Consider the following 25,812-nt stretch of genomic DNA (forward strand, 5'->3'; position numbering starts at 1 on the left):
AAGAGAAAATATGTAAAAAAAAAGAAATGTGAAAAAAAAAGAGAAAAAAAAAATGAGAAATATGAAGATAAAAAAAAACTTCACACGTACGTAAATTTAAAATAAGAAGAAAGAGAAAGAAAAGGAGAAGAAGCAAGAGAGAGAAAAAACGGTGTATCTCTAACCTAAATACTAAAATTGATTGTATATGAAAAATAATTCATTTTAAAAATAATTAATAAATATAAAATAAAATAATTTAAAGTTAATGTTAACTAATTTTTATCGTTTTCCAAACATTTCCGTTAGAAGATATTGTGATAGATGATAGTGGAGCCCACATGCAGATTCCAGCATGCATGAGAATCACATGGGTGCCCCCACGTCTCGTAATTATATGAACCCAATTATTACAACACTCTTGTATCATTGTATGTACTGTGGATAAGGCATCATCATCATATGATGTCGAGAATTTCTTTACTACTACTACATCATCTTCATGAGGCAAAACAGAATAAATGTTCATTATGTAAATAGAACTGATTCTCTCCTTTTGTTGCATTCTGATAACTGAAATTAAATAAGATAAAATTAAAGTGCAGTTAATTTGATGTAAAATTAATAATTAAAAACGAATTAAATTAATTAAATTATTTAATATCTCTCAACTATCAATTTTATAAGTAAAGTTAACTGCATTTAAATTTTTAAGGAATGAAGTAAAAGTAAACAGTTGCTGCTGGCAGATTTAAAAATATGTATGGTCTGAAACTCCCAACAACCTAATAAGGTGTCAATAATTGATTCCAAAGCATTTAATACGTATTACGTTGCGTTCATACAATAATATCTGCTTGTGATAGCTAGCTACTATATAAATCAGAGGCATCATGCTTCATGCTTCATTCCATTCTTGGTACTTAATTTCAATATCCATTTAATTACTCTTTAAAAATGGTGGGAAGTGTTGATGTTTGGGGTACTGTTGATTCAAGCATGAATGGAGCAGGTGTAGGGGGATGTTTGATCAAAGAACTAGTCCATCATCATGGCGAAAGGGAGAAGATAGTTCTGGGAAGAGATATGCATACGGTGTCGTTTGAAATCACTGAACCAGATCTGGATGATGACGTTACAGGAGAAAGAGAAGCTTATATGGCTAGTGTTTTATCCAAGTACAAAAAATCCCTCACAAAAAAAACCAAGTTCCATCTAGGTAACAGAAAAAACCAACTACTATGCATGGCGTTGCAATTCAAAACAAACTAATTTATGATGACTTGTTTCAGGCTATCCGTACAATCTGGATTTCGACTACGATGCGCTGTGTCAGCTTCAGCACTTCTCCATAAACAACCTGGGGGATCCGTTTATCGAGAGCAACTACGGGGTGCACTCGAGGCAGTTCGAGGTTGGTGTTTTGGACTGGTTTGCAAGGTTGTGGGAACTTGACAAGAACCAGTACTGGGGATACATAACAAACTGTGGCACAGAAGGGAATCTCCATGGAATCCTTGTTGGCAGAGAGGTGTTCCCAGATGGAATCTTGTATATGCCTCTCAGGAATCACACTACTCCGTTTTCAAGGCTGCTCGCATGTACAGAATGGACTGTGTCAAAGTCAACACTCTTTCCTCTGGCGAGATTGATTGCCATGATTTTAAGTCCAAGCTTCTTTCTAACAAGGATAAGCCTGCCATTGTTAATGTTAACATAGGTACAACTGTCAAAGGAGCTGTTGATGATCTTGATTTGGTTATTAACAAGCTTCAGGAAGCAGGATTCTCCCATGACAGATTCTATATCCATTGTGATGGGGCTTTGTTTGGTCTCATGTTACCTTTCGTCAAACCAGTAATTAATCAAACCTTCCAATTTCATTCATCAATTGTTAATTGTTAACTGTTAAATGATTTGACATGTTTAACTAATTCAGGCTCCGAAAGTGAGTTTCAAGAAGGCAATTGGAAGCGTGAGTGTGTCAGGGCACAAATTCGTTGGGTGTCCAATGCCATGTGGGGTGCTGATAACAAGATTGGAACACGTGAAGGTGCTGTCAAGGAACGTAGAGTACCTTGCCTCGAGAGATGCAACAATCATGGGTAGCCGTAACGGCCACGCGCCACTCTTCCTATGGTACACTCTAAACAGAAAAGGATACAGGGGATTCCGGAAAGAGGTTCAGAAATGCTTGAGGAACGCACACTACTTCAAGGACCGCCTCGTCCACGCGGGGATCGGAGCAATGCTGAACGAGCTCAGCAGCACCGTCGTGTTTGAGCGCCCTCACGACGAGGAGTTCGTGCGCAAGTGGCAGTTGGCGTGCCAGGGGAACATAGCACATGTTGTGGTCATGCCAAATGTCACCATACACAAGCTGGATGGTTTTCTTGACGAGCTTGTGCAAAAGCGTGATGCATGGTTCGGAGAAGGGAAATCTCAGCCTCCTTGTATAGCTTCTGATGTTGGCATACATAATTGCCTTTGTGCTTTGCATAGGTGAGAAACTGTCACTCGGATATTTATAGAGTTGTTGTTGTGTGTAATCGCTTGTATGTATATATGATTTATGTTTCTTAATGTTTGTGGTATTGAAAGCAACAATCAAGAAATGTAGCTACACTGGAATGGATGAATTGAAGATTGTTTAATACCAGAGTTGTTTTAATTGTCAGATGAATCCTGTTAAGAGCCAATAAAAAATTTTGACAATGTTTATAATGGGTTGGTTATCTAGTCCAATAAAAATAAATAATAAATTTAAAAATTTTCGTTCAATTATTTCACATCAAATTTTAAATTTTAAATTTTTTAATTTTAAATTTTAAATTTTTAAAAGTTCAATTAGTTATTTAAAAAAAATCATCTGAAATCCTAATTTACTAAAATATTTTACTCTAATATTTTCTTTTTTTTTAACCGGCGGTCACCCCATTTTTATCAATAATCATCCTATTTTACTATCGCTTTTTGGCTTGCCACACGTCACTCATCCTTAGTAAAAATAATCATCCACTCAAAGATAAAAATATCATCCGCATATCTAATGAATTGAACATCTAACATATTTTAATTATATATAACTAAATTCAATCCAATCAAAATAATCATCTACATAAAAATTAAAATAACCATTTGTATACCTACTAAAATGACCATCCTAAATTGACTATTAAAATAGAAGAAGAAAATGAATAAATAGAAAAAACAACTATGATCATCCAACAATTTAATTTTTATTAAAAAAAGGAAAATGTATAATTTGACACATGAGTCTTATGATTTGATGTTGTAACACCCTAACTTTTAGTACCTCATGATTGTACTAAAAGTCCGAGCGCTACTTACCTCTATTCCTTTATTTATATACTACATTTATTTAATATTGAGCTTTCGCGAATACGAACCGAAACTCTAATTAAGAAAATGAAAGGTCTTTACTTTAAAATTATTAACACAAAAATATATATACTCACATAACAATATATACATAAACTTATTCCAAAATTCTCAAATACAAGTCCTACCACTCTAAAAATCAAAGATAATAAATGGCAAGGAGAAAATCTAAGGCTAAACCAACTACAGAAAATACGGATATATATTTACATAAAGCTCCGATGTTCAGTCGCGGCTCCGCGCCAAGGATTTCCGGGCCTGTCGCTGAAACAGAAGATCTGTAGGGGGTAAGAACGTCGTCCTCGCATGTTCTCAGTAGGGATAGCGAATGCCGTAGAAATATACATAATAATATACAAATAGTTAACTCATAACCTGAAACAGTTTTATTAATTAAACCCTTGAAATCCTTCGTAAGTCTTACCTAAATCCGTGTAAAATCCTTTCTTTAAATCACATTACTTAAACAAAATCTCCGTCACATTGACAATTCCTCATCTCTTAACAACATTCCTCAATTATCGTAATATCTAAATAAGGCAGCATCACAATTAATATACCTAAACCCAAACCACAAACATCAACTCCCACCACATTATTAAGTCCATAGCACAAGTAAAATGTTCAATCAAGCATACAAGCAAGTCACCAAGACAACAGCACAATCACAAATAAACAAGATTAATAACTGTTGAGTTAAGAAATTAACTAACTTAATTGATGATGACAAATATTATTTTATTGGATTAAATATCCAATTGGGCTTGATTATATTTCATTAAGTGTTGCAGGCCAAATCAAAAGGAACAGCATCCCAAGTGCAAGGAAACCAAAACATTGTTGGTGAATTGCCTAATAAATAAAACCCAAATGAAAATAACAAAGAAGTTACATGGGCTAAGAGGTAAGTAAAGATAATCCAAGCCCAAGGCACATCACTCAAGCTGAAGCCTCCTAAAGCCTCCCAAAGCACTTCACATATTTGTTTTAGTAAGAATCAGAAAGAAAGAGAGAGAGAGCTTCACTCTTATTGTTCTTTCATCAAAAAAGAAAGAGAGAGAAAGGTAAATCACAAAAAACTAATGTCTAATCACCCTAATCAAAGCAAGCTAAGCTAAGTCAGAAATGGTCATGCCATGGTTTACATCCTAGAAGAAAAAAGAGGTTAGCTACAAAGAAGAAAGAAAAAAAATCAAAAGCTAAGGCAAAATCAAATCTTAGGCAAATCAGAAAGATGTTTCTATTATTGATACCTCAAAGTAACTTGTTGAAACTTTCTTCCCCCTCATATCCATTTCTGGCAAAATGAAGAAAATAGGTGTTATGAAATTCTGCTGTGGATCAACGGTCAAGAAAAGAACTAGGAGTCAAAGCAAAAATAAATGGTTCAGATCTTTGAAGATATTGGAAAAAGGATAAAAGAGAAGATGGAAGGTATAAATGCATGAAATCTAAAATATCTGCTATAGTCCCATCTCTCTTATGCGTAGCTGTTGCTCTATTTTTGTGAGAAGAAGAAGTCAACTGTGTGAAGCAAGCCTATGGTGTGAAAAAAATTTGAAATCATACAAATAGAAAAATCACTTCAGTTTGAAAATGAGGAGAGAGAACCAGGGTTTGAAGTTCATATTTTGAGAAGTCTTCTCTAAGAGAGTTCATCAACTTGGACAGTGCTTTCTTTCAAAAAAGTATTCCGCCAGAATGAGAAACTAAATCAGAGTTAAGCAAATATGGTTCATCACATAGCAACAGAGGCTGTTGAAGCGTCAATCTCCTTCATGTTTTACAGATTATAATTTACTTTTCAATGTTTATCTTTCTATAATTTCTTGAGGTAAAAGGCTGAATGAGAGTGTCATTGAAAGAGGCTAAAAGTGGAAAGAGGCAGAGAGATACACATGAGAGAAAAGTCTAGAGCTATTTCAGATTTCTTTAGGTGAGTTTATATCTTGTATCTTGTACCTGTGAGGTACCCCTTTCTTAGTTGGGTTAGCACTAAGAGTGAAGAGTTAGGTATTAGCATAGCCAATGCCAAGTTATGTTAGAACTTGAGTGTGAAAGGATTGTGACAATCCTGTGGAATTGGTGTATGTAATACTTTAACTATAGTGGAAATTCCACTACTGTTGTGGTGGAGACTAGATGTAGGTTGCATTGCACAAGGCAACTGAACCAGGATACATGATGGTGTCAGCTTCTCTCTTCTCTGCTCTGTTCTGTTTTCTGATATTCATGAGACAAAAACAAATTGTCTCATAAATTTTTCGCTGCTGAGTTCAAATAGAATTAGACTTGAAATTTTACTTTAAAGGGTTATATCAGTAACTTAAAAGAAATGCATAGATTCAATCCCCCTTCTCTAAGCCTACTACAACATTCAACAACCATAATCAAATGCAAATGCACAAACAATATGATGCATGCCTTTCCTATGCAGGCCATGAGTTCACGCGTCGATTGTCTACCCACAACCCGATGTTACTCGGAGCGAATCCCGAATATGGTCTCTTACCATGTCAGTCAGACACAATTATCATCATGGGCGAACCCGTATCAGTTAGGATATTTTGGCATCACGGTAGAAACGGGCTATTAGTTAGGTGAACTTTCCCGCATTAGCAATCTTAGACTATCAGTTAGGCGGGTACTTTCGCATTAGCAACTGTAGGCTATATATCAGTTAGGCAGACATTCCCGCATTAGCATCCTTAGGCTATCAGTTAGGCGGGTACTTTCGCATTAGCACTTTGGCACAATACCTATTTAACATACACTTTTCAAGTATCTATCTTATTCATTCTTTCTCATTTTTTTTCTCTTAATTATCTATTTCCTTCATTAGTTCTCATTTTCTTTCTTTTTATTATACCTCCACATCACCAATTACATACCCACACCTCCGCATCACCAAATAATCAATTACACCTCCGCATCACCACCTATTCACTCATCTATTAAATTGATTAGTTTCTAAATAATCAAACTTCGTAACGTTTAATAAAAACTCTTTTTCTTAATAAATCGAAATCAAATTATAACTTAAAACAAAAATCTTTTCTCAATAGATTAAACTTAAAACATGGTATTTTTCTTGATAATTCAAAAATCAACTATTATAAACCCTAAATCCAGTTTTCTTTTTAAATTATGCTTTAAGCAGAGTTTCGGAGTTTTATAAAAATTTCTGCAATATTTTCTCTAAAATTCGGATTTTGCCACCCTTCAAGGGTCCCAATCTAACCACCTTTCAAACCCTTTTCAAAATATTTCCAAGTAACAAATCATTTTCAACAATCACACCATTCGAAATATTAAATAAGTTTTTCAATAATCAAATCATTTTCTTTAAAGCTACGCCTCTTTCTATTTCAATAAAATTCAACTCCTTTTCAAATCTTTTGCTATTAAAACCAACAGAAAAATTCTTGCGTTCATTCAAACTTTAAATAACCTTCTGACCATGCTTTTTTCACATTAATCATGAACCAAAACTACTTTTTCGTTTATTTTTACAAAAACTTAGACAGAACCTCCCCTTAAGACTCGACTTCACCACCCTTACGGGTTCCCTCACTTCCATAACTTCTAGACAGTTTACCGGCCTTCTATCAACACCTTTCAAACATAAGGTTTTTAATAATCGACATGTGATTCCAATCCTTATAAAATCATTTATAAACTCTCAAAATTACTACTTCTAATTAAGAAATCAATTTTCATTCACTCTCGTAACCAAAAATTCAGTCACAAACATAGCCAATCATTCACCACCAAAAATTCAAACTCAATAACATTATAATTACTAACATATTTATAATTACTTACTATATTTTTGGACATCCTTAAATTGAAAACCGTTAATTTTAAAATAAAATTTTCTACTTTTGTATGAAATCAAATTTAACAAAAATTTCAGAAAAGCTTTTTTATTGAGCTGCTGAAGTGGAAAGCGTTAGAAATTATCTATGCCTCCTATAACTTCAATTGGCCGAATTCAAGAAAAAAAGGAACTACGTCACCATTAGTTTTTATCAAACAAAAGTAATGCCAATATATAAAGAAAAATGATACAAACTTTTACCGAATTAAATTTTTTATTGAAATTATAGATTGTTTTCCATGATTTCCGTTCTCTTCTCTCTCATGGTATTTCTCTCTTTTATATATATATATTTCAATTTTCTCAATTCCCTTAAAGGCTTTGGCCAATTGAATAGTAATGTCTAGGTTATATATATATGAAACCAAGGTAATAAATATAATAAATGGTGATTTGGTAGCATTGATTATACATATATGTATACATATAAGCTATGTTTCATTTTCTTTCTTTTACTCCAAAATGGGTTCGGCCAAATCTTTTCTTTTTTTTAACTTTAATAATAATAATAATAATAATAATAATAATAATAATAATAATAATAATAATAATAATAATAATAAAAAATTTAATTTTTGCCTTATTAAATTATTTTTTGATAAATAATTTAAATTTAATAGAATAAATAATAATTAAATCAAACTTCAATAATCATAAAATTTTATTTAATTATTTTTGTTAAAAATAATTTTCTTAAAAATTACATCTCAATATAATATATTAGTTCATAAATAACTAATTATTTAATTTTTAAAAATCCAAAATTTTACAGATGTAACTATAAAACTAGAGAAAAAAAAAAACTTTGAACAGATGAAGAGACATGAGTAAAAATTAAAAGTAAACAATTGAGTGTTTGATTTGATATTGTCTTCAAGCACGCGTAAGTTACATCTACTATATTCACACGGTTATTGCACTCCATTTACGAACTCCCGAGGAGTGATGGACGTAACAAAGGAAACACACTTGTGATCTCTTTATCTTGCGTCATTGTCGTAGGGAGGGAGACACACGCTGGCTGCGAGGGAGTCGTTGCTCGTCTGGGCCGCAAGAACAGCGCACACGATCGGAATGTGCTGCTTGGAGTTGCTGCGAGAGTTGCTGCGGTGCCGCGATAAGAACACACACGATCGGAATGTGCTAGTGGGGGGTTGCCTTTACGTACGCCGGTGAGAAACGAGGAGAAAGGGATAGAGAATGTAACATCGTATATAGAGAGGATCTTCGTTTGTGTGTTTGTATAACTAACGGCAATTTTAATTTATTTTAAATTTAAAATTAAAAATTATTTAAAATTAATTAATTGTCTATAATTTGATTTTAATTTCAATTTAATCTCCATTGTACATATTATACACTACATACATTAGCTCTTCATATTTTCTCTTTTCAGATAGACTGTTTTTTACTCTTCTAATTTGGTGTATAATTTACATTATTTTTACAATGAGATGTGTTTCATTATTTTGTATTCAGCTTCGCAATTTTTCATATTTTCATATCTAACTTTATAATTTATATATATAGATATATATTTTTATAGAATACTGTAACTTTTTATCTGATTTTTTTGTTTCTTCTTTAATTTTACAATAAGCACATAAATTTTAAAAAGATCACATAAATTTACAAGAAATAACACAAATTATATGATTTTTCTCCTCTTTCTTTCGTTTTAGTTATTTTCTTTGCTCTTCTTCTAAAAAAAAAGAAAATAAAAAAAACATAAAAGAAAAGAAGAAGAAAAAAAAGTAACAATAGCATAAGAACGAAAAAGAAGTGCATGATTTATGTGTGTTTTGTATGGGTAATTTTTGTTGGATCAATTAATAACTGAATCGATTTGGTTAGAATTAATTACAGAAATACTTGTATTTGGAGCAATACCAAATAATATAAATTAAAAAAAATGTAATGTCACCTGAATTGTAATCTTTGGAAACATGCCAATGGCGTTATTTAATTAACCCTGGCCATAATGCATTAATTAATAAAGTTTCACATTACATAGTTATTCATACAACACACTTGCTTTTAGTATGAGAGGAAAATCATCCTTCCCCCAGCTACTAAATCAAATCAACAAATCCTAAACCCAAACAAAGTCAAAGTCTTGTTGAAGCTCAAAACTGAAAAGCTAAAAGTTATCATATATAGCTATTAATTATTATCATTAATAATAATAATAATAATAACTATTATTATTATTAGCTAAAGGCATGCATCACAACCATATCTATAGTTAATGTTTTAAAGGGTGTGCATGTTCTTAGCTATTATATCTAGGCCTCAATCTTTGCCTCTTCCCTGCTGGGATTCTCTTCTTGAATAACCTTTAACTCCTTGGGCTCTACTACCTCTAACTTTACCACCTCCGCCACGCCAGACGCCTCCGCCTCTGCCGCCTCCAATTTTGGTGCCTCCTCCTCCTTCTGCCAATATACAATATCCACATATTATTCTAAAGATGATAATTTCATAGTTTTCAGATTTTACTACAATAAACAAGAGTAATGATGTAACATTCTTGATGCAGGGGTGAATACTGAATACTGAAAAGTGCTATTGGATAAGTAATGCTTTAATTTTACTTTAGAAGCATTGTATGTAAAGAAATTTCATACTACTAACAATAAAATAATAAAATTTAAATCCTTTTGTAATTTAAATTGTAGAGGAAAATACTAAATTAAATATGCAAGTACCTCATTGAGCAAGTTATGAAGGGACTTCTGATCAGAAGCATTATTGTGGGGTATCTCCTCTAACTTATTATAATTAATGGTATCAACATTATTTTCTTGTTCATCTTCATTCTTTTCCTTATGCTTGAGCTCATTCTGGTTCATCACGGGCTCCTCTTCAATTGGCTCAAGACCTTCCTTAGTCTTAGGCTTGGCACCACAGTTACCCATATTCAATTATTATTGCTAGACACAAATTGTTGTTTTTGGTTTTCTTTGTTGAGAGAATATAATGAAGAAACAAAGAAAGTTAATTATTACTATACCTTCTTGGTGGTTCTCCCCCTTGGTTAATTATGAGAGAAAGAACACTAAGAAGGCAATAGGGAAAGTGCCAAAAAAGAATAAAATAATAGTTGATATCCCAAAGTAGTTTATAAAGGGTGGGTTTTGGATTGTTTTGTTCCTAATAGCCAGCAATATTTTGAGGAGGCCAACGGTTGCCCTTGCTTTTTTATTCCTTTTCTTAAATTAAATAGCCTTTCTTCTTACTCTATCAACACAATTACAACTTTTTAAAACCATGGGCTGCTCTGAGTCTTTTCAATCAACCAATCATTAAAAAGCTAATCCAAACATGTTGTTTGGTTCAATTTGGTTATGTTATACTTTTATGAATCAAACTAAATTACGATTTTAATCATTTTTGTTTTTATTAAAAAAAATGGAAAATTAAAATCCTATATTTATTAAATTATATCAATTATTAATCGTATTTTTTTCTAAATGAAATTGCACAATCATAAGCTTTAAATTAAATAAATAATTCTATGTATAATTATTTGATTTATTGGAAGGTAACTCTAGCTTTTCATTTTGAAGAGGAGGTAGATTTCATATCAACAAAAATGGTGGTGGATTGAAGTCATTGAAGTGGCGGCAAACTTGGCTGGTGAAGTTATATATTTTTTTTGTCTGAATAAATAATTTCTAACACTTTAGCAATCTTTACTTTAACACTTGTTTAAGCGGATGAGTGGGTTGACCAACCCACATACATTTACATCTTAATTATTTCATACAAATATAATGTTTTTTTTTGGGCAAGGCTAAAATCTCGTTCTTATTTTCGTTTTGGACAAAAAGCCCAGTAAGATTTTCTGGAAACAACAAAAAAGTAGTAAGGAGTGCCAAAAAAGGAGGCAGATCAAAGAACGTTGACAGGTTCAAACTTGAAAGGAGTTGGATCCGAAACCCAAGCACCCCCCAAAACCCAAGAAGCAACCCTCTCCTTTCTCTCCCACCTTCCTTTCCATCGCATCGCATCGCATCGCACTAACCACGCTCTCTCTCTCTCTGCTCCCAACGCTAACTGCAACTGCAATGTAAGTCTCCTCAATCAGATCTGTTCTCTTTGTACTTGATTCCTCCCATGGATCTGATCCTATGTTAATTTGTTGTTTTCTTATTTATTGACCTGCACTTAGGGCTGACGACGAACCCGTTGATCAAAAGAGATATCTCGAAGACTCTTGCAAACCGAAGTGTGTCAAACCATTACTTGAATATCAGGTATGGATTCCTTTATTTTTGTTGCTTTTTCTACAAGATGGCTTCTGGAATGGCAGAATAGATAGATTCGAAGATTTAGGACAAAATGGTAAAACAGTACTAGGAAATGAAATGCTTATATTTTTTACTGCCTTCTTATATGGATGATGTGAGTTGGTTATAATTTTTTACTAAAACAAGAGATGCTACCATTCTTTCATTCTGTTCTTCAATTGTATTATTGCTACAGGCATGTATCAAGAGGATTGATGGTGATGATTCCGGTCACAAACACTGCACTGGACAATATTTTGATTACTGGTCATGTATTGATAAATGTGTAAGTATTACAGTTTATAAAGCAAACAACCATTGAACCATTTTGTTCTCTCTGAATACCAGTAATAAATCATCATGTTGCAATGCAGGTTGCACCAAAGCTATTCCCCAAACTGAAGTAATGAGAGAAATTTTTTCACTTGTTTTATCAAATACCTCCGGTTTACATCATTCACAAATAACAAAACTACCCGGATTTTATTCCCCTACAGTTATCATTGTGTTTAGTGTGAAATTTTGAAATCATGTTGAGCTTAGACTGTGATTAATAAGAACATTATGCGAAATTATTATACCTTTTAGATTCTGAAGGATGTATTCTGTCTTGAATTATTTGTTAATAAGTAGGGTGTTGATTGAAGAGCTTATTGTTGGATTGATTTACTGTCCGACACGCACATTTGAATAGGAAAAATTTACCTTGCCCATATTTCTTGAGTGATCCATTAGCTGTTTTCCAAGGAATATTATGACAGAAAATATATGACTACTGAGGTCTGAGTCTGACGTGGGAACTAGCCACGTCCACGCCATTATAGTGTTTGTTGCAGCAATATCCGAAGCTAAAAGGTAAAGGAACGTTGTTGCTAACTATATGATGATTCAACGCAATTCAATACAAAGTGGTTCTGAAATGTTAGCATCTTTGTCTCATATCGTACAAGGGCATTACAATTTGTCAAAGCAAATCAGTTGGCTTAGTTTTAAACTTTTAATCCTACTCACATTACATTACGATCGTGCGCTGAATTTAGTTTAATTTTATACTGAAACCAGTTTGATACTACGGCGTCTCTGTTCCCATACAACAATATTTTATTTTTTTAATGATTCACTCCTTCACTGGAAGTGGGTTGGATGCGTTTGAAAGGGCCTAGAAATTAAATTAAACTTTTGTATTGTGTTTAATATAAAATATACTAAATTGTGTTATGTTTTGGTATTATGTTTAATTTAAGATAAACATAGAAATTGAGGAATAGATTTAGAATTTAAAAAATTAAATAAGAATATTTTTAAGAAAAAATATTATTAAAGTTTCGATCTTCATTTAAAAAATTTTCAGCCTTTTAGGCTACGTTTGATTTTTAGAATAGAATAAGACACAAAAAACAGAGACATAATTTTGTGTTTTTTATAATAAACTAGAATAAATTATGAATCCAATTTATTTTTATTTTTTTCATTCAAAAATTTTGAGAAGAAAAGTATAAAATAGAAAAATATATTTATAAAAAATTAACAAGAATAAAAAAAGAAAAAATAAAAAATAAGTTGTGTCTCTTGTAAAAAATTAAATAAGAATATTTTTAAGAAAAAATATTATTAAAGTTTCAATCTTCATTTAAAAAATTTTTAGCCTTTTAGGCTACGTTTGATTTTTAGAATAGAATAAGACACAAAAAACAGAGACATAATTTTGTGTTTTTTATAATAAACTAGAATAAATTATGAATCCAATTTATTTTTATTTTTTTCATTCAAAAATTTTGAGAAGAAAAGTATAATAATAGAAAAATATATTTATAAAAAATTAACAAGAATAAAAAAAGAAAAAATAAAAAATAAGTTGTGTCTCTTGTTAATATCTTTGTGTCATTTCTGTCAGAATAGATACAAAATACATTAATGATACAATGTTTCTATCCATGTAACAAGATTTTGTCTCCGTATCTCTGTCTCAATTCTGTCCATCTTGTCCCTGAAAACAAATGGCCTTATGTCTCCACTTTTTGAAAATAATGAGAGGGCAGAAATTTTATGTCCTTACTAAGTCTTAGTTTCTCCATCTCTGTCATAAAGACCGTACTAAACTTAATGGATTTTGATCCTCTAAATTTTAAATTTTATTTTATAGAATTAAGTATAATCTCTCATAATTTATTTTATCGATGAAACTAAGAGAAAATATGAGAAAAATGATATTCAATAATAAAAAATTACATTTTATCCTCTAAAATAAAAATTCAAAATTTAAAAAATTTAAATTTTACTATAAGCCACACATAATCAGCACAACTCCGGTTACACGAAACTTGCATGTTGCAAACAACGAACTGTAACAATGGTGCTGGTGCATACAAGAAAATTATTATTATTATTATTATTATTATTATTATTATTATTATTAAAAAATAAATTAATAAAAAAATAATTTTTATTAATGCACTATTAACCTAATATATATCATGAGCATATATTATTATAAGCCTGAATTTAGATTTTTTAAATTTTAAATTTTTATTTTAGAAAATAAAATATAATCTCTCATCATTAAATAATTTTTTTTATATTTTCTTTTAATTTTATCTATAAAATAAATAATAAAAGATCACACTATGTTCTAATTCCATAGGCTTCAGCATCCAATTTGGTAACCAAGCCAAGCCCACTCACAATACACAGAAACATACACTTTCTGAAGGGACATTAACGACAAGCATTTAAGCGTTGATAATTAGTTTTTATTCTTTCCAAATATATATAAAAGAAGTTTGATTTTTATACCCTTATATCTCTATATATAATTTAAGGGCAAACAAAGAATTTAATAGTATGTCATTGGTGACTCTTATTCTCATTTTATTCTTTTTCTTTGTTCAGTTCCCTGCTTGTGTGCAAGGATGCACTTTTCATTTAATTCCAAGAAATACAAGAGAAATCTGTTCTCCATTTTATTTTTCACTAGGTACTGTCTGCCCCCATCAATTCTTTATGAGAAAAAGAAAATATAGAAAGACAACATTAATACTAAACAACATAAATAATGGAATAAAAAATTAGGGCTATTAGTCATAAAAGAAGGTCTCATTATATACTCCCTCAACCATTGTCCCAAGCCTCTAAGAAGCTGGGGGTTTCCCTCAAAGTAGTGCAACCTAGTTCAATTCGCCTCATTGATTCCTTCTACAAGCCGAAAACCTTCCCTTCCTCCCTTTCTTCCAACCTGACTTACTCGCACGAGTGATTAGCCGGTTAAATTAAATATAAAAATTAGATTTTACATTATTAAGAATAATTAGAGTTTGATTTTAAATGATAGCACATGTTATGGTGTTTATATATAATTATTTAATTTATTAAAAAAAGATAAAAATTAATATTTAATTTAAAAATATAAAAATAAATAAATTTTAAATATTTAAAACTTACCCTAAAAAATAAATTTAATAAATTCGACACCAAAACATCAAAGAATTTGCCTTAAATTATTAGAATTACATACAACGTAATCTCTACTACACACTCCTTCGTGACATGTTTCCATTTTGACTCAATCCTCCGTTGCCATTGGTGAGAGCTTTGATGCGAGATGCACGTCTTTTCTTTCTCATCATCCATTTCCTGAGTGCATGAACAAGCTGAGTGACACTATTGTCTCCGATTACAGTAGTACTGATGTTATTGTACCATGACCCCGAAAACTTTTAATTTCTTTTCCCTCCAACATTGAAACTAAATTAAGTTTTTAGATTGTATTTAGTGGAATATTTGGTAGAAAATATACTGAACTTAGTTATGTCTCGATATTTTGTTTAATTTAAGATAAATATGAAAATTGAGGGGTAAATTTAAATTTTGAAAAGTTAAATAAGGTATTTTTAAGAAGAAATATTAAAGTTTTAGTCTTTATCTTAAAAAATTCTCTGTATCTCCATTTTATGGTGTTCTCACTTTTTAGAGATATTGAAAAAAAATAAAATTTTGTGTCTTGAGATTAAAATTTTCAGTCTCTGACCCCATATATAATATTGAGTCCCAATCACTTTGTCTTAGTCTTTGAAAATAAATACTACTTTAAAAACTTTGGGTATTAGGTGCCTATTCGGTAATATATGCTCACTATATATAGAAAAATGCTATTTATTCTTTAAATTTTCAGTCTTTATTCAACCTTTTAATTTAAATAATATTATTTAATTAATTTAAATATCTACTTTTACAGAATGTTACTTATTTTTTAATGAAAAGTTATTTATTTTTTAGTTTCTCTCTTCTAAAAGTTGAATGATGGACAATTTTTAAAAGATACTTAGTTGCACTCATATATATTGGATTATTAGTGCATTAATAAAAATTAATTCGTCTATTAATTTACTTTTTAATAATAATAATAATTTTCTTGTATGCACCGGCACCATTGTTACGGTTCGTTGTTTGCAACATGCAAGTTTCGTGTAATTGGAGTAGTGCTGATTGTGTGTGGCTTATAGTGAGGTAAGAGCAAAACAATGAATCACTTGGTTCTATAAAAAATTACTAGAGAATCTACAATCACTGTTGAAGTTGCTTTCATGTTCACCACAATAGTGTGAGAGCAAAGGTGATCTTTATGCACTATAAAACTGTATGTATTGAGAAATTTGATGAATAAAATGAGAGTTTTAAGATCCAAATTATCCACACTTGATTAAGGAAGGATACATTTCTTCCACTCAACCACGCTCTATCACCTGATTTTATAAAAGATTCTAATATGGTTTCACTCCTCCAATCATCAATTGGAACAATACAGAGAAACAAAGAAAACGAAGGAAAGTTGCTTCCGTCACCTCAATGTATGACATAACTGTAACAAGACAAATGTTAGAGAATTTATATTTTTATTAATATTAGTCAATATTTTAATCCAAAAACTTACTTTTATACCATTAGAATTTAAATTTTGAGATTTAGAATTTTTAATTGGCCAAATGTTTGATAAAAATGATAAATGTTATTACTTATTAATCATATAGTATTACTCTTGACTCTCGTAACAAAACTCCGAATTTAATTTAAAACAGCATCAGTTCTGTATAGACAATCAGACAAGTGGAACCATTATTACTTTTACATCCATTATACACGTTAAATTAAATCATGTTGAAAAGTTGACAATTCACATTTTTCTTTCCATAATATGTATTCTGATTCCATAGGCATCAGCATCCAATTTGGTAACCAAGCCAAGCCCACTCACATGATGCACATATACATACACTTTCTGAAGGTACATTAATGACAAGCATTTAAGCGTTGATAATTAGTTTTTATTCTTTCCAATTCAAAAATGTTGTTGGTTACCTATACAGTTTTTAATTTTTATAACCTTATATATAATTTAAGGTCAAACAAAGAATTTAATGGTATGTCATTAATGATTCTTATTTCTCATGTTATTCTTTCTCTTTGTTCAGTTCCTGCTTGTGTGCAAGGATGCACTTCTCATTTAATTCCAAAGAATAGAAGAGATATTTATTTTTCATTTTATTTTTCAATAGGTACTGTCTGCCCCTATCAATTTTTTACCAATAATATTTGAGAAATAATAAAAAATTAATTTAAACAGTTTAAAAAATTATTTTATTCAATATTTATTAATTATCGTTTATATAATTTTAAATATTATATTATATAAAATAATTTTAAATATTGTCTTTCTAAGACTACCGATTCTTTACTTTAAATATATTTTATCTGAACTATTAGGGGTTGGAGTTTACTATTACTAAATAAATTGAATTCCTTTAAAGTATATATGTTAGTGTAGTCCACTGTGTAATCCCACTAATCTAAGTGCAAAGGTGTAATTGGAAAGGCGCATAATGAATCAAATGTTTAATTATTTACTGTCAAGGCCTAACTAAGTAACTCAATTGAAAGAGCTGGCCACTATCATTCAAAACCTAATTATAATACGTACACTAAGTGATGAAGCTTTCTAGTGGTTGGGAAATGGAAGGGTTGAAACCAGTGATACTAATGGTGTTACTACAGATATTATATGCAGCGCTGAACGTGTTGTATAAGCTCGCTATATTTGATGGAATGAGCATGAGAGTTGCTTCTGCTTACCGTCTCATCTTTGCTTCTGCCTTTACTCTCCCACTTGCTCTCTTCTTTGATAGAAATAACCCACCAAGAATTACCAGCAAGGTGCTTATTATGGAATGTCTTTGTGGATTTTTCGGGTATATATATGCTTCTACCTACCTACACTCTTTTCTTATTATATGCTGCATTATTATATATTATGCTTATTTAAATCATCTGCAGCGGAAGTTTATTTCTCAACCTTTATTTTGCGGCCCTGTCTCTGTTGCCCGCGACGTTCATGTTGGCCATCAACAACCTTGCTCCGGCTGTCACCTTCGTCATGGCCATAATTTTCCGGTGTGTAGTATGCTTTATATATATATATACCTTATTTATTTATTTTATTATTTTTTTTTTATAAAAAATAGGAGTGAGGCTCGAATCTGATATCTCTGAGTGATATCTCTGAGTGAGTATAAAAAGTCTATGTCATTTGAGTTATAACTTGTTGACATACACTTTATTTATTTATTTTTTGGTGGAAACTCAGATGCAGTTGACTTCACGTGAAGTTGATAGCTGGGAGCCGTTGACTCTCAGTTATCAACTTCACGTAAAGTCGACTACACCTGAGTTTTTACCTTATTTTTTATTGTTGTCAACACATTTAATTTTGCTTATTATTAGACAAATTTTACTGATAAATTGAAAACTCAAATTTATATTTCGGAATTGATAACATCATTTTAATAATTTAAAAGTAGTGGAGCAAGTATATAAAGTAGTTGTGTTTTTGTAGTTTGGAAAAATTGAACTTGGGATCCGCAGCGGGAAAAGCAAAGGTACTAGGAACAGTAACTGGAATTACAGGGGCAATGGTGTTAAGCTTTTTCAGAGGTGTTGAAATTGATATTTGGTCCACACACATAGATCTCTTGCATCATAATCATCCGCCACCACATGCTGAATATGCCAACAAACTCTTGGGTCTCACATTTGCCATAGCAAGCTGCTGCTCCTTTTCTCTCTGGCTCAACATTCAGGTACGAATAATTTAGTTTGACTTGCAGGTCAAGTAATCAGCTCACTTGTTCGCTTAAACATTTTGCAGGGTAAAATGAATGGTAAAGAATACCCAAGGCATCACACAGGGACAGCATTGATGTCCACAATGGGCGCAATACAAGCCACTGTTTTTGCTCTTTGTGTTGATAGGGATTGGACCCAATGGCGCCTTGGTTGGAACATAAGGCTTCTCACTGTGGCTTACGCGGTACGTATTTAACATCTATTAGGATTAATCATGAATAATCTTCATTAACATATAATTAATTATCAGGGAATCGTAGCATCGGGTATAGTGATTATAATTACTGCGTGGTGCATAAAAGTGAGAGGCCCTCTATTTGCGTCTATTTTCAATCCTCTACAGCTTCTGCTTGTGGCTATTGTTGCTTCTTTGATTCTCAATGAGAATTTATATTTAGGAAGGTACATATATATATCAAACTCATCATACATTATATTTCTTCGCATTTATCATTATTCAGGAATTAATTAATTTATATGTAGTGTGGTTGGAGGAGTGGTGATCGTGATTGGCTTGTACACGGTGCTATGGGGAAAGAGCAAAGAAATTGAAGAGAAGCAGAGGATGGATGAGTTAGTTTCATTACAAATAATGAATAATAATAAAGGGTCCCAAGTTGTTGATGTTGATGTTGTTGTTGATCATAAAAGTGAACAACACAACAATATACAGTGACTAGTAGTGGGTGTTCATCACTTCATCGTCATATCAAACTACCACTACTACTACGTACGTACAATGCTGTTTCCATTCGTATGGAAACACACAATTGTTCAACACAAAAGTCATGTCATCTCATCATCCCAACACACAAGAATTGTTGAATACTGAATATTTATGTACAGTTATTTTCATCTGAAATTAATAATGTAAATTTTTATATTTTTGTATTTTCTGTAGTCTAATATGACACGTCATATTTTACTAGCTAGCTGCTAAGGACATACATCACATTATTATCTTATATTCGGTGCCATAGGATTCATATTTTATAATTTTATTAATGCATCTAAATAATATTATTTGTAGAATGATTATCACGTAAAAATATATTTACTTAAAAATAATAATTTAGGTGTAAATATATATTATATATTATATTAAATAATTTAGTTAAACATATTAAAATATAAGTAAATGACCACTTAATATTTGTGAATCTTAGTATTTGTACATATTAGAGTCTACAGTTCAATTTACTTCATTATAAAAAAAAGAGAAAGTAATAGAGTTAATTTTTTATTTATACAGATTACATATCAGAGTAGTTGATTAAATATTGAATAGATGCACTCCGCGTAGATAAGTAAAGAATACATTAATTAAATTCATCATACTTTTAGATTGAAAATCTTATATTTAATGGGACAGCTGAATGTGTCATGTATATGAGAAATATAAAAGTGTGCATCATGTTTCTTTGGCGATACTGCACAGTACGTAAACGTTAAAACGTGACCTGGGATTAACTACGAGAAAAGAACACTAAATGATCCCTCCCTAACCGTTATTTTAAAAGGCAATAAGATTCTTAATAAAAAAAATATATCTTTTTTTATTTGTTATTTTTATTTTTATGAAATTGGTTCATTTTTTTATTAACATTTTTTTATATTAATGGAATTAACTTATAGCAAGTTTAATTATTAATTTATCTGTTAAAATTTAATTAGAATTGTCAAATTTTTTAAAAAATTTTATTATTTTTTAAGAATAATGATTAGAATCGTTTAATTTTTCAATTTTTTATTACTTTTTTTAAAATATATTGACTAAATTTATTATGTAAAACTAAAAAATATTAATAATTTTTAAATTATATTTATTTATAGAAATTAAATAGAGAATGTATTAATGATATCGTATCATATAAATATATTCTAGAATGAAATTATTAATAAAAGAGCTAACCAATCTCACAAAATTAAATAATATCAAAATTAAAAATGAATAATTTTTTATTAAAAGCGTCGTAGTTCTTCAAAAAAATTTATCAAGATCGTTATTTACTCATTAATTAATTAATTAAGTTGCGTACTGTCCTTGTTCATCGATCTTGCAAGTTGCATGCACATCTATCTCTATATATAGGACGCGGGTTTTCTTTATATGAATTTATGATATACCATAAAAATACATATTAACTAAATTCTCTTTATATTTACTACTATAATTATGCACCAATATGATTATATAATCAAGATGTATATATTAAATAAAAAAATAATATATACACACGAAATTAAATATTAAATTAATTATAATATATTTATATATATTTATTGTTCAACTTATATTTTATGTATATTTTATATTTTAATATATATTTTATATTAATTATTAATTAACAATTAATTTTTTATGTATACCTAATAACAATCATATGACGTCAATTATTTTTATAAAAATATTAAAAATAAAAAAAATAAAATACATATTAAAATATAAAATATACATAAAATATAAGTTGAACAATAAATATGTAATAACTAATTTTTAGTATGTTTATAATATTTTTTATTTAAAAAATATAAAATGTAAATGAATAAAATCATATTTCGTTAAAGCTATGCTTAGTCAGGCCACACATACGACCATACACATTTAAATGATAAAAATGAGTGGAAATTAAAGTTACTTTTTCACTCCAAATTATAATATTGTATTTAATTCCCGATCAATGTTATAGAGCTTGGAAAAAATTGAATCTGGGAGCAACACTACTAGGAAAGGCCAAAGTGTTAGGAACTACAAGTGTAATTGGTGGGGGCAATGGTGTTGACTTTCTACAAATTGATATTTGGCTATTATTTTATTTCCCATCAACCTTGAATTTGCATCCACATCAGAACCGCATGAAGCTGATTATTAATTCTGCCAGTCAATTACATTGTTGGGACTTGAGAGTTCTATCTATGTGCTAGTGCCTATTAGAGAGATGAGAGATGTGTAAAATAAAGTTAAAATGACAGAATTATAAAAATAAAAGTACTCATTAATTTAAGTATCCTTCCCCAAGGTAAGTGAAAAAAAGAAATGAAAGAATGAACAATAAAAGTATAATAATTTTGAGCGTTGTTTAATTTCCTCAAAGAAAGTCTAATAATACGAAAGTGCAAGTGCAAATAAATAAAAGTTTGACATCACTGATGAGTAGAAGACTCCAAATTTGGAAGAGCATCGATTCTGTATTCTGTAGACGTATCCACTAGCCGCTATACATCATTGAAATAAGGGAACTTAAGACTTTGCATTACGTAATGCATGATGTATAATAATGGGCAACAAGATAAGTGGCAAAACTAAACCATTGGTTTAATTAGGTAGTTTATATCCTTATACATGCATTAAGATCGAAGATTTCTTATTTATGCACAGTTTCTATTCTCTCACGTATGTATGTGTGGGAATCTATCGAGAATATATGATATCTGCTCTCTAATAAGCACTAATAAATTCTGTATGTCTTGTATATATATGGTGAGTGATGACTGATGACAATATCATTTGAAGAATGGGATATATGCTCTATTGCTCTCAATCAACAAACCATCATCATCTGATGTGAAGTTTCTGCTTTCTGTGCATGGGACAACTAAGAAATTCAAATAACAAATTAATGTGAAAATTTAGATGCAGTTAATTTCATATAAAATTAATAGTTAAAAAAGTACGAAGAGTCAATGAAATACTTATACAATATGTATAATGGAGGTTTATGGAACAATTAGAGATATAAGTTGAAGTTTTTGGGATGAGTGGTATCATGACATGATATTAAAGCGCTAGATCTAGATGTTTATTATCCCTAGTACTCGGATGGTTATTCTAGATAGTATGGGAGATGTTCATTTTGTAATTCAATAACTCATTGTACACATTGTACAAATAGTTCATTGTCTACCTAACGGAATCCATTGTTAAATGATTTAATAGGTTTGACTAAATTATTATCATCTAACACTTTTCAACTATCAATTTTACATAAAGTTAATTACACTTAAGTTTTTACATTTTATTTTTTTTATATTCCTACTATTTTCATTTAACTACTACTTTTTTAATAGTCTAATTATTAAAAGTTTGATTAAGTAAATAGGATTTAGTTGAACTACTACGGAAAAAATCAAAAGTCGGCTTTTTAATTTGAGTGTTGTGGTTTTAGTGGTATTTTTTAATAATGTGAAAATTTGATGCATTTTTGTTTGTGTATGTATACCATAAATTTGAGGGTCAAACTTGTTTTTTATTATTTTAAAATTTTGTAAATATACAAATTTGACCTTCAAATTTATATTCTAGTGTTAATTTTTTTTTAAACATACGAATTGAATCCTCTTATTTACTTTATAGCGAAAAAAATTATTTCATCATTCAATTTGTGTAATATAAAATTTGACTAGTCTAATTTGTTATTTAAAATAAATATATAAATCTATATTAAAAAAAAAACACACCAATTAACCATGATATTGAAACACACAATTTTTTTTCATTTCTAAAAAAATGTAACAAATTTTAATTTAATAAAATATGTATGATTTTAACCAATCTCATTTGGATAACTATTTTTGTCAAATATACTAGTGACAGTAGTAGGATGGCAAATGAAATGATGAAGCAGTACTACTAAAGCATAGGCTCGCCCACCGGGGAAGGACTTATTGGGCGAAGTTAGTTCATGATTCATGAGTGGTGGTAGATAAATTAGAAATAAAATAAATTAAGTCACTAGAATTACATGAATGTTTAAAATGTGAAGTCATTTTGAGGAAACTTTGATCTCAGCCCCCACATGAGTGTATCTCCAATAATAATAGTAGTGCAGCATATAGTATATAGAAACCGTGGCCGTTAAATCCGCATATAAATATCAATACATGCTAATAGGTAATAATAGAGAATCAAGTGAATTAATTATTGTTGAGTTGCAGGATGGTGTTGCAAGGGTTGAAGCCAATAATGCTAATGGTGTTGGTGCAGATAACATTTGTGGTGGTGAATGTGTTGTACAAGATGGCCATCAATGATGGAATGAGCATGAGGGTTGCTACTGCTTATCGCCTCATCTTTGCTTCTGCCTTCACTCTCCCCGTTGCTCTCATTTTTGATACCAACAACAACAACAATAAGCCCAAGATTACTCCAAGGGTGCTTCTTTTGGAATTTCTTTGTGGATTATTTGGGTATGCATCATCTCTCATTTTTCATTCACCTTTTTTCAAAAAATTAAATTGAAAATTGTTAGACGACAATTTAATATCAAATCATTTAGGCCTTAAAAATTTAGTCAAATCATCTAACGGCTCTCAGATATCAAACTTCATGTGAAGTCGACTGCACCTGATTTTCCACCAATTTTTAATTATCAACTTTTACATAAAGACAATTATATTAGACTCCCATGAACATATAATGTTGCTTGACGCAGCGGAACGTTATTTCTGAACTTTTACTTCGCGGCATTGGCTTTGATGCCAGCAACGTTTGTGTTGGCCATCCTTAATCTTTGTCCAGCTGTCACCTTCATCATGGCCATAACCTCAGGGTACGTACTCCATGCAATATGCATCATCTTCGTCTCTTACTTACTATTGATTTTTATTTTATTTATACATAGTTTGGAAAAGTTGAATTTGGGAGCGGCAGCAGGGAAGGCCAAAGTAATAGGAACAATAACCGGAATCAGTGGTGCAATGGTGTTGACGTTTTACAAAGGCAAACAAATTGATACATGGTCTTCTTCTTCTTCCCATATCAACCTCTTGCATCATGCACATGGCCCTGATTATGGTAACAAATTCTTGGGTTTTTCATATGCAACTGCAAGCTGCTGTTCTTTTGCATTGTGGCTCAACATTCAGGCTAAGTTGAATCAAGAATTCCCCAGGCACCACACAGGCACAGCTCTTATGTGCACTATGGCCGCATTACAATCCACTCTCTTTGCTCTCTCTCTTGATAGGGATTGGGCCTCCCAATGGAAGCTTGCTTGGAATATCAGGCTCCTCACTGTCGCTTATTCCGTAAGTTTAACTATTCAGTGTAATATTAGAGAGACAAAAAAAACAGTCAGAATTCGTCTTATTTAGTATTTATTATTTTTTTAGTTAATTCTTTTTTGTTATCAAATATTTTCGTACTGAATTGCAGGGAATTGTGACGTCTGGAATTGTGGTTAATATTATTGCATGGTGCGTGCATATGAGAGGCCCTCTATTTGGCTCTGTTTTCAATCCTCTGCAGCTTGTGCTTGTGGCCATAGCTGCTTCCTTCTTGTTGAATGAGAATTTATATTTAGGAAGGTACATACTATGAATTAATATATGCTATTTCATGATTTTATTGTTACCTAACTTTACTAATTTAATTGTAACTTTGACACATACTCATAGTGTGATTGGAGGAGTGTTGATAGTGAGTGGGCTATACACAGTGCTTTGGGGGAACAGCAGAGAAACCAAACACAAGATTCAGATTCACACTCAGTTATCAGAAGAAATCACAAGAGATCCTCTTCAAGTTATTGTTATGTCCCCGCAGAAACAACAACAAAACTCATCATCAAATTCAGAATTGCCCTCCTCATAATAATGGGGGAAATAAAAGGCGTTACTCTTTAGTAGTATAGGTTGTGTTTTTGTATTCCCCTTTTAACTGGATAATCCTTTTACATTTTTTTTTGGTTCATGGTTTTGGTGTTTCAAATATATTGCGATTAATGATCCCACTTCGATTTCTTGGGTGAGTTGCACTAATTTAATTCTTGATTTTTTAGTTGTTATAATTTGGTCTTTTAAATTTAAAAAGGTGCACTAATGTAATCTCTTATGTATTTTTTGTTATCGGAGCTCAACGTTATTAGTGACGTGGCTCAAACCTTACCACGCTGGACATATTAAAACGAAGTTGTATATATTTTGATGCTAAAAAAGCCATTAAACAACGTCGGAGGTTATGACAAAGAATTAAGTTATGATAAAATTGTTCAAATCCTCATATTACGTCGTTTAATGCATTTTTTTAATGTCAAAACGCGTAGATATTATTTTAATATGTCTAATGTGATAAGGTTTGAGCTACGT

General features: G+C 30.7%; 4 protein-coding genes and 1 pseudogene across 4 annotated transcripts; 4 read left to right on the forward strand and 1 right to left on the reverse strand.

Annotated features, from left to right (window-relative positions):
- Positions 1–798: 798 nt before the first annotated feature.
- Positions 799–2,638, forward strand: LOC112792290 (serine decarboxylase 1-like; annotated as a pseudogene).
- A 6,560-nt stretch (positions 2,639–9,198) lies between these two features.
- Positions 9,199–10,417, reverse strand: LOC112792291 (uncharacterized). The gene is made up of 2 exons (XM_025835464.3): positions 9,970–10,417; positions 9,199–9,696 (listed from the first exon to the last, which is right to left on the reverse strand). Exons 1-2 carry the CDS (start codon positions 10,177–10,179, stop codon positions 9,547–9,549), a joined length of 360 nt encoding a protein of 119 aa, XP_025691249.1. The 5' UTR covers positions 10,180–10,417; the 3' UTR covers positions 9,199–9,546.
- A 734-nt stretch (positions 10,418–11,151) lies between these two features.
- LOC112792292 (cytochrome b-c1 complex subunit 6-1, mitochondrial) lies at positions 11,152–12,268 on the forward strand. The gene is made up of 4 exons (XM_025835465.3): positions 11,152–11,333; positions 11,436–11,520; positions 11,750–11,839; positions 11,928–12,268. Coding segments are annotated over exons 1-4 (210 nt in total). The 5' UTR covers positions 11,152–11,331; the 3' UTR covers positions 11,961–12,268.
- Positions 12,269–17,379: 5,111 nt separating this feature from the next.
- LOC112792293 (WAT1-related protein At1g25270) lies at positions 17,380–19,617 on the forward strand. The gene is made up of 6 exons (XM_025835466.3): positions 17,380–17,792; positions 17,878–17,994; positions 18,437–18,680; positions 18,749–18,910; positions 18,977–19,128; positions 19,210–19,617. The coding sequence occupies exons 1-6, from the start codon at positions 17,533–17,535 to the stop codon at positions 19,400–19,402; spliced, it is 1,128 nt and encodes a 375-aa protein (XP_025691251.1). The 5' UTR covers positions 17,380–17,532; the 3' UTR covers positions 19,403–19,617.
- A 3,702-nt stretch (positions 19,618–23,319) lies between these two features.
- Positions 23,320–25,485, forward strand: LOC112792294 (WAT1-related protein At1g25270). Its single transcript, XM_025835467.3, has 5 exons — positions 23,320–23,913; positions 24,159–24,275; positions 24,348–24,753; positions 24,881–25,032; positions 25,123–25,485. The coding sequence occupies exons 1-5, from the start codon at positions 23,663–23,665 to the stop codon at positions 25,316–25,318; spliced, it is 1,122 nt and encodes a 373-aa protein (XP_025691252.1). The 5' UTR covers positions 23,320–23,662; the 3' UTR covers positions 25,319–25,485.
- Positions 25,486–25,812: the final 327 nt, after the last annotated feature.

The sequence above is a fragment of the Arachis hypogaea genome, chromosome 13 (assembly GCF_003086295.3).
Source record: "Arachis hypogaea cultivar Tifrunner chromosome 13, arahy.Tifrunner.gnm2.J5K5, whole genome shotgun sequence".
In the NCBI taxonomy this organism is placed as follows: Eukaryota; Viridiplantae; Streptophyta; class Magnoliopsida; order Fabales; family Fabaceae; genus Arachis; species Arachis hypogaea.

Excerpts from the sequence above, each read along its gene's own strand:
- LOC112792291 (XM_025835464.3), bottom strand. The coding sequence starts at position 10,179 with ATGGGTAACTGTGGTGCCAAGCCTAAGACTAAGGAAGGTCTTGAGCCA. Across the intron at positions 9,697-9,969 it reads TTCATAACTTGCTCAATGAG|AAGGAGGAGGAGGCACCAAA; the intron begins GTACTTGCATAT and ends GTATATTGGCAG.
- LOC112792292 (XM_025835465.3), top strand. Across the intron at positions 11,521-11,749 it reads AACCATTACTTGAATATCAG|GCATGTATCAAGAGGATTGA; the intron begins GTATGGATTCCT and ends TTATTGCTACAG. Across the intron at positions 11,840-11,927 it reads GGTCATGTATTGATAAATGT|GTTGCACCAAAGCTATTCCC; the intron begins GTAAGTATTACA and ends GTTGCAATGCAG.
- LOC112792293 (XM_025835466.3), top strand. The coding sequence starts at position 17,533 with ATGAAGCTTTCTAGTGGTTGGGAAATGGAAGGGTTGAAACCAGTGATA. Across the intron at positions 17,995-18,436 it reads GTCATGGCCATAATTTTCCG|TTTGGAAAAATTGAACTTGG; the intron begins GTGTGTAGTATG and ends GTGTTTTTGTAG. Across the intron at positions 18,681-18,748 it reads CTCTCTGGCTCAACATTCAG|GGTAAAATGAATGGTAAAGA; the intron begins GTACGAATAATT and ends AACATTTTGCAG.
- LOC112792294 (XM_025835467.3), top strand. The coding sequence starts at position 23,663 with ATGGTGTTGCAAGGGTTGAAGCCAATAATGCTAATGGTGTTGGTGCAG. Across the intron at positions 23,914-24,158 it reads TTTCTTTGTGGATTATTTGG|CGGAACGTTATTTCTGAACT; the intron begins GTATGCATCATC and ends TGCTTGACGCAG. Across the intron at positions 24,276-24,347 it reads ATCATGGCCATAACCTCAGG|TTTGGAAAAGTTGAATTTGG; the intron begins GTACGTACTCCA and ends ATTTATACATAG.